Below are 8,801 nucleotides of genomic sequence, written 5' to 3'. Positions count from 1 at the left end.
GCGGCCATCTTGGCCAATTTATTAGGTACGCCCAGGATTCTCGCCACTCCGCTCGCCCAGGGCGGCGGCCATTTTAGCCAATTAATTAGGTACACCCTGGATTACCGCCTTTCGGCCCACCCAGGGCGGCGGCCATCTTGGCCAATTAATTAGGTGCGGCAAGGACTCTCTCCCCCTCGCCCACCCGGGTCGGCGGCCATCTTAGCCAATTGACTACTACTAAAATTACTACAAGTACTACTACTTCTGTTTGTACTTGCTTACTACTTACTACTATACTACTACTACTATGTCTACAAGTACTACATACATGCGTGTTTCCACCTTGCAAGAGTCAGCAATTCCACATTTCTTGAGCGATTCCAGTGGTTTAAATTTTAAACTGTTCAGCTCATTACCAAAGAGTCAGCAGTCCCATTCAAAATTTCCGCGGGAATTTTTCTAGTTATGGGACTGCAAGCAGGCACATATTGTTATTCTACCTAGGACAGTGGTTTATTATGGGACTGCTTGCGGAGCAAGCAGGCACATATTGTTATCCTACCTAGGACAGTGGTTTATTATGGGACTGCTTTGCGAAGCAAGCAGGCACATATTAGTATTCTACCTAGGACAGTGGTTTATTTTTGTCGTTATTATTATGGGACTGCTTTGCGAAGCAAGCAGGCACATATTGTTATTCTACCTAGGACAGTGGTTTATTATGGGACTGCTTTGCGAAGCAAGCAGGCACATATTGTTATTCTACCTAGGACAGTGGTTTATTTTTCTTGTCGTTATTATTATTATATATTATTCCACGATTTTTCCGCTAAAACGCGGCCCGTACCGTACATCGCACCGGCACAAATGAGGTATCAAACGATGCGGCTCGATCTGACTCGCTGCGCTATTATTTTTCTAAGAATTCCCAGTTACCTTGGCGACGCTATTCCCAAAAAACTCCCAAATTAACTCCCCATTGGGAATGAATGGGAAAAAATCACACTTCAAGCACCTTTTTCCAAGACACGCTGCGCGCGCATACGTTATCCGACCGATACGAATTTTAGCTCATTTTGTAGGAATTTGTCCCATCTTTAGCTCAGTGTCGAAATCTTTTTTAAGGAATGAAAGCCCCCCCCCCTGTTCGGGTTCAAAGACAGTGGCTGAATTAGCTTTCTCACACACTCTGTTGGCTAATTAGCCATCCAGTGCCGGGAACCAAATAATGTATTAGAAAAAATTTCACTTCAACTCGTCACCACTGCCACAATCTTTTGTCACTAGACGTCAAATTCTCACATTTTGTAGTCACGAGTGTCTTCTTTCAGACAAACTAACTTTTATTTGGTTAAGGTGTCATTTAGTACCTTTATTTTCCCTTTAAGCGAAGAGAAATTGGACTCTCTCGCCAATCTCTTCCATGTTAATTTGGGTGTTTTTTTCCTCTTCATTTCGGATTAATCATACATTTTCAACCTGCTCTCATTTGGTCATTTTTCATCCGATTAAAAAAATTACAACATGCTCGTGTTCCCCAAACCCTTGCCGTTCTAACAAGCCATTTCTTGAATCTGTATCTTGAAGAGTTAAGTCGTGAGAGGCTTTTGTTCCAGGGGTGCGTCTGTCATACAATCTCAATGGAATGCAACCAATCTTGATGATAGTTGGATCTAGTTTTCTCTCTTTTCCCTGATTGGTTCGTTTTCTGCTTGTCTGTGCTGTGGCCAATGAGAGACGCTTTAATGACACCAATTAGAAGTTTCTCGAGAACCTACTCCTCCCATTTCATCTCGTCTGAGGTAAGTTGCAAGGCAATTGTTTGTAGTCTGGTGAATAATGCTAAATAAGTGTGATTTTGCAAGTTTTCCCCATCCTAAACTACATCACGTTAATACTGGCGATGTATTGAAACGTATTTGATGTGTTTGAACGTTATGTTTTATGCTGCTGTTTTAACAAGATTGGAAACGTTAAGTGCTAGAGATGGTAACCTACATGCTAGCTGCACCTGCTAGCGCTAGCAAAGAGCTAGCAGATGTTACATTAAAGTTTTAATGTGCAGTAAAAAAAAACTAAGAAAAGTTTGAGTAGGCTCTAAATCTCAATTGTGTACATCTCTCGTTGCTACAATATACAGTAAGGCTTTTGTCTCGTCTGTCGTCGACGTGGGGGGGGGGGGGGGGTGGGGGGTTGAGTGGAGTGTCGACGGTGTAGCGGAGCGGCGCCAATGAGGGATTTCGGAAGTGTACGTTTTTAATGCTTCATACACATCTGAGATTAACTACAAATTTGATCTTGAATCTTTACTTTTGACTTTGTCATGGCAAGTTTTTTTTCTTTGCTGTAGCAGCATGCCGCGGAAGGGGAAGCGTTCAGACGCAGCCAAGCGCCAATGGAAGAAGCTGGACCTTGCTGCTCTGGAACTGAGCCCAAACAGCGCACCCCAGCATGTACTTTACCTCTATTGAATTCTTTGTTAATGTGCAATACACAATATTTCAGCCTACAAATACAGAATCAGGCAGAAAAATTAGCTTAAAAGCCTTGTGTAAAAAGCAGTCTGTTTATGCAAGACACTAGTAGTAATGTTAAAAAATCCTTTATTAAAAATGGACTACCAACGTGTTTCAACACAAGCTTGTCTTCATCAGGGCACAGTTTTACGAATATAGAGTGTATGACATGTGATTTGTGCAGTGCTTTATTCATGTCAAAATAATTCTGAATAGAATTTTGATGAAGTCTGTTTTCTACAATATTTCAAATATTCTAAGAAGTTTTCAAACTACTGATGTCTAAAATAAACTCACTAACATTGATCAAAAACTTGTGAGATGCCTATCCTGGACACAGATATTTCACATGTTATATTTAATAACTGCAGACCTGGTCTATTGCATGACTGTGGGAGGAACAGTTGAAATGATAATGTCAAGCCAATAATTGTTTTAACACTTGACAGTAGTTGGAGTACATTACATTTATCAGTAGATGGTGCTGTTGTGAAGTTAGGCTGGTACAATCTGCTGCCTTTTTGCTCATGTATTTGATCAGAAAATTGTACCAAATTTGATCAATTGTGACTGTATTTCAGACACAAACAAAAGTATCAGTTAAGTCCCTGAATCTCTTTCGTGATTAATAATTTCATTAATAAACCTGGCCTGAATTAACATCACTTGTATGTACAAAAGACCTGGTCAATTTTTATTGAAACTAACTTAACCATTACAACCTATGTTTGCTTTTTACTCTGCATTAAGGTGACTGCACATGCCTACAATTGTAATGTCTATGTTTTAGGTGTCCTCTGTTGGTGCCAAGGCTCTGGTACCAGGTCAGTCATCATTTTAATTGCTTTTGCAGCAGTTTTACAATCGATTATTTAAAAAATTCCAATATTTTGCAGGTTCATATACACTCAAAGTGTAACTTGTACTGTGCATTGTCAGCAATTTAAGTTGTGAGACTTGACATGGTATTCATGGTGTGTGCATCATTTTAGGCAGAGGCACTGGCTGGCGCCACAGAGTTCGGGAATGGCCAGTTTCAACTGTGACTGGGCGGAGGCACAAACTGGTCATTCCATCACTGAACCAGGACAACAAGGTATGTTTTATAATAAACTGCCTGTAAAACAAATTAACCTTCATTTGTCTTTTTTCAAAAAATTTAAATACTTAAAAAAAAAATTTCAATTACTTCTTTTTTTTTTTCTTTAATAGTTTGTCCTGGTTGTTGGTGACTCCCACCTGCGAGCCATTGCCGATGGGGTTGTGAAGCTGCCGGAGGGACATTTCTCTTTTGGCGTGATGTCCACCCCGGGTGCCAGTGCCTCCGAGTTGCGTGCTGAGGTGCTGAATGCTGTTCTGCCTCGGTCACCCGAGGCGGTCTGCATTTTGGCTCCCAGCAACAACTTGGGCCGCCCCATCGCTGAGGCAGCGGCTGACTTTGGCCAGTTCTTGCGCACCGTCTGCAGCCGCTGGCCCAACGTAAGTTCACACATTTCCTTCATATAGTTCATACATTTACATTTCAAGTATGTACTTGCATGATATGTCAAATATGTTCTGTTTAAAATACATTTCAGCCTTTTCCCGTAGTTAAGCAGTTGATGAATATTAATGAAAGTTCATCTTGCTCCAGATGTATATTTTACTTTTTTAAACTTTGTGCAGGTTGTTGTCCTGGACTTCCCCCCTCGTCTGACCGTCGAGCTGGCCCAGCAGGACCTTTTACGCCAGGAGTACCACCGGGTGGCAGCAATTATGGGTACGTTCCATGTTGAAAATTGTTTTCACACACAAAGTTCTACTTTTCTTTACGTCACCTCCTGATCTGATTTTTGTGTCTCAGCGGGACTCTTGAACTAATAATGTTTTTTTTCTTTGTTACTGTAGGTATTCGCTACCTATCTGTTGCTGGCCACTTCCCGCTGTCACAGCTTCACTTGTGGTGTAGAGACGGGGTAAGTACATTAGTTGTTGCAAAAAACAAACAAACATTTTATTAGTGCTCCTCCTATCAAAAGTATGTTTGCAGATATATAATATTTATTTCTGATCATGTCTGGAAGGTACACCTCAGTGACAGCGATGGGATGCCGGTGCTTGCGCGGTTGCTGTGGGATGCTGTCAACATGCGGATGGAGAGGACTGCTTTCTGATAAATCATAAGTTTTCAACCTGCTCTCATTTGGTCATTTTTTATCCGATTAAGAAAATGAGAACATGCTCGTGTTCCCCAAACCCTTGCCGTTCTAACGAGCCATTTCTTGAATCTGTATCTTCAACCGTTAAGTCGTGAGAGGCTTTTGTTGAAGGGGTGCTTCTCTCATGCAATCTCAATGGAATGTGGGGCGCGTGACGTCTCCAAGTCAAATGTGCGTGCGTGAATGTGCATGTTTCTTAAAGGGACAGTAAGATACTTTTAGTTGATGTTGATTATAGTTAACTTCCACATTTCTTGACCGATTCCAGTCGTTTAAATTTTAAACTGTTCAGCTCATTTACATTTTTTTAAATACATGTTCAGGGACAGTGAGATACTTTTAGTTGATGTTGATTATGGTTAACTTCCACATTTCTTGAGCGATTCCAGTGGTTTAAATTTTAAACTGTTCAGCTCATTACCAAAGAGTCAGCAGTCCCATTCAAAATTTCCGCGGGAATTTTTCTAGTTATTATATATTATTCCACGATTTTTCCGCTAAAATGCGGCCCGTACCGTACATCGCACCGGCACAAATGAGGTATCAAACGATGCGGCTCGATCTGACTCGCTGCGCTATTATTTTTCTAAGAATTCCCAGTTACCTTGGCGACGCTATTCCCAAAAAACTCCCAAATTAACTCCCCATTCATTCATAGGAATTTTTCCCATCTTTAGCTCAGTGTCGAAATCTTTTTTAAGGAATGAAAGCCCCCCCCCCCTGTTCGGGTTCAAAGACAGTGGCTGAATTAGCTTTCTCACACACTCTGTTGGCTAATTAGCCATCCAGTGCCGGGAACCAAATAATGTATTAGAAAAAATTTCACTTCAACTCGTCACCACTGCCACAATCTTTTGTCACTAGACGTCAAATTCTCACATTTTGTAGTCACGAGTGTCTTCTTTCAGACAAACTAACTTTTATTTGGTTAAGGTGTCATTTAGTACCTTTATTTTCCCTTTAAGCTCGGACAAGTGGGACCAACTCGCCTATCTCTGCCATGTTAATTTCAGGCGCCTTCCTCTCTCCATTTCTGATAAATCATAAGTTTTCAACCTGCTCTCATTTGGTCATTTTTTATCCGATTAAGAAAATGAGAACATGCTCGTGTTCCCCAAACCCTTGCCGTTCTAACGAGCCCTTTCTTGAATCTGTATCTTCAACCGTTAAGTCGCGAGAGGCTTTTGTTGAAGGGGTGCTTCTCTCATTCTATCTCAATGCAATGTGGGTGCGTGACGTCACTTCAACTCGTCACCACGGCAACGATCTTTTGTCACTAGACGTCAAATTCTCACATTTTGTAGTCACGAGTGTCTTCTTTCAGACAAACTAACTTTTATTTGGCTAAGGTGTCATTTAGTACCTTTATTTTCACCTTAAGCAAGAGAAGTCGGACTAATTCGCCTGTCTTGTACATGTTAATTTCAGGCGCCTTCCTCTCTCCATTTCTGATAAATCATAAGTTTTCAACCTGCTCTCATTTGGTCATTTTTTATCCGATTAAGAAAATGAGAACATGCTCGTGTTCCCCAAACCCTTGCCGTTCTAACGAGCCATTTCTTGAATCTGTATCTTCAACCGTTAAGTCGTGAGAGGCTTTTGTACAAGGGGTGCTTCTCTCATGCGATCTCAATGCAATGTGGGGCGCGTGACGTCTCCAAGTCAAATGTGCGTGCGTGAATGTGCATGATTCTTAAAGGGACAGTAAGATACTTTTAGTTGATGTTGATTATAGTTAACTTCCACATTTCTTGACCGATTCCAGTCGTTTAAATTTTAAACTGTTCAGCTCATTTACATTTTTTTATGGACAGTAAGATAATTTTAGTTGATGTTGATTATGGTTAACTTCCACATTTCTTGAGCGATTCCAGTGGTTTAAATTTTAAACTGTTCAGCTCATTAGCAAAGAGTCAGCAGTCCCATTCAAAATTTCCGCGGGAATTTTTCTAGTTTATTTTTTGATTTTTTATTATTCCAGCGATTTTTCCGCTAAAATGCGGCCCGTACCGTACATCGCACCGGCACAAATGAGGTATCAAACGATGCGGCTCGTTCTGACTCGCTGCGCTATTATTTTTCTAAGAATTCCCAGTTACCATGGCGACGCTATTCCCAAAAAACTCCCAAATTAACTCCCCATTGGGAATGAATGGGAAAAGGGAAGAGAAAATCACACATCAAGCCCCTTTTTCCAAGACACGTTGCGCGCGCATACGTTATCCAACCGATACGAATTTTAGCTCATTTTGTAGGAATTTTTCCCATCTTTAGCTCAGTGTCGAAATCTTTTTTAAGGAATGAAAGCTCTTCCCCCTGTGCGGGTTCAAAGACAGTGACTGAATTAGCTTTCTCACACACTCTGTTGGCTAATTAGCCATCCAGTGCCGGGAACCAAATAATGTATTTGAAAAAATTTCACTTCAACTCGTCACCATGGCCACAATCTTTGCTCACTAGACGTCAAATTCTCACATTTTGTAGTCACGAGTGTCTTCTTTCAGACAAACTAACTTTCATTTGGCTAAGGTGTCATTTAGTACCTTTATTTTCACCTTAAGCAAGAGAAGTCGGACTAATTCGCCTGTCTTTTACATGTTAATTTCAGGTGCCTTCCTCTCTCCATTTCTGATAAATCATAAGTTTTCAACCTGCTCTCATTTGGTCATTTTTCATCCGATTAAAAAAATGAGAACATGCTCGTGTTCCCCAAACCCTTGCCGTTCTAACGAGCCATTTCTTGAATCTGTATCTTGAAGAGTTAAGTCGTGGGAGGCTTTTCTTTGAGGTGTGCGTCTCTCATTCAATCTCAATGCAATGTGGGTGGGTGACGTCACTTCAACTCGTCACCATGGCCACAATCTTTGCTCACTAGACATCAAATTCTCACATTTTGTAGTCACGAATGTCTTCTTTCAGACAAACTAACTTTTATTTGGCTAAGGTGTCATTTAGTACCTTTATTTTCCCTTTAAGCTCGGACAAGTCGGACCAACTCGCCTATCTCTGCCATGTTAATTTCAGGCGCCTTCCTCTCTCCATTTCTGATAAATCATAAGTTTTCAACCTGCTCTCATTTGGTCATTTTTTATCCGATTAAGAAAATGAGAACATGCTCGTGTTCCCCAAACCCTTGCCGTTCTAACGAGCCATTTCTTGAATATGTATCTTCAACCGTTAAGTCGTGAGAGGCTTTTGTTGAAGGGGTGCTTCTCTCATGCAATCTCAATGGAATGTGGGGCGCGTGACGGCTCCAAGTCAAATGTGCGTGCGTGAATGTGCATGTTTCTTAAAGGGACAGTAAGATACTTTTAGTTGATGTTGATTATAGTTAACTTCCACATTTCTTGAGCGATTCCAGTGGTTTAAATTTTAAACTGTTCAGCTCATTTACATTTTTTTATGGACAGTAAGATACTTTTAGTTGATGTTGATTATGGTTAACTTCCACATTCTTGAGCGATTCCAGTGGTTTAAATTTTAAACTGTTCAGCTCATTACCAAAGAGTCAGCAGTCCCATTCAAAATTTCCGCGGGAATTTTTCTAGTTTTTTATGGGACTGCTTTGCGAAGCAAGCAGGCACATATTGTTATTCTACCTAGGACAGTGGTTTATTTTTCTTGTCGTTATTATTATTATATATTATTCCACGATTTTTCCGCTAAAATGCGGCCCGTACCGTACATCGCACCGGCACAAATGAGGTATCAAACGATGCGGCTCGATCTGACTCGCTGCGCTATTATTTTTCTAAGAATTCCCAGTTACCTTGGCGACGCTATTCCCAAAAAACTCCCAAATTAACTCCCCATTGGGAATGAATGGGAAAAAAATCACACTTCAAGCACCTTTTTCCAAGACACGCTGCGCGCGCATACGTTATCCGACCGATACGAATTTTAGCTCATTTTGTAGGAATTTTTCCCATCTTTAGCTCAGTGTCGAAATCTTTTTTAAGGAATGAAAGCCCCCCCCCCCTCTCCAGTGCCGGGAACCAAATAATGTATTAGAAAAAATTTCACTTCAACTCGTCACCACTGCCACAATCTTTTGTCACTAGACGTCAAATTCTCACATTTTGTAGTCACGAGTGTCTTCTTTCAG

General features: G+C 40.9%; 2 protein-coding genes across 5 annotated transcripts in view; one reads left to right on the top strand and one right to left on the bottom strand.

The window, feature by feature from the left end:
• The window catches only part of carm1 (coactivator-associated arginine methyltransferase 1), a 139,978-nt gene that overhangs the window by 41,131 nt on the left and 90,046 nt on the right, over positions 1-8,801 (bottom strand). The window lies entirely within an intron of this gene.
• On the top strand, positions 2,180-4,674 carry LOC144043961 (uncharacterized). The gene is made up of 7 exons (XM_077558084.1): positions 2,180-2,435; positions 3,289-3,322; positions 3,491-3,594; positions 3,711-3,977; positions 4,164-4,257; positions 4,386-4,453; positions 4,562-4,674. Exons 1-7 carry the CDS (start codon positions 2,337-2,339, stop codon positions 4,649-4,651), a joined length of 756 nt encoding a protein of 251 aa, XP_077414210.1. The 5' UTR covers positions 2,180-2,336; the 3' UTR covers positions 4,652-4,674.

This window comes from Vanacampus margaritifer, chromosome 2, assembly GCF_051991255.1.
Source record: "Vanacampus margaritifer isolate UIUO_Vmar chromosome 2, RoL_Vmar_1.0, whole genome shotgun sequence".
Taxonomy (NCBI): Eukaryota; Metazoa; Chordata; class Actinopteri; order Syngnathiformes; family Syngnathidae; genus Vanacampus; species Vanacampus margaritifer.
The sequence above is the reverse complement of the archived record's forward strand: the minus strand, read 5'-3'. Positions and strand labels throughout refer to the sequence as shown.

Excerpts from the sequence above, each read along its gene's own strand:
- LOC144043961 (XM_077558084.1), top strand. The coding sequence starts at position 2,337 with ATGCCGCGGAAGGGGAAGCGTTCAGACGCAGCCAAGCGCCAATGGAAG. Across the intron at positions 2,436-3,288 it reads CAAACAGCGCACCCCAGCAT|GTGTCCTCTGTTGGTGCCAA; the intron begins GTACTTTACCTC and ends TCTATGTTTTAG. Across the intron at positions 3,323-3,490 it reads TGCCAAGGCTCTGGTACCAG|GCAGAGGCACTGGCTGGCGC; the intron begins GTCAGTCATCAT and ends GCATCATTTTAG.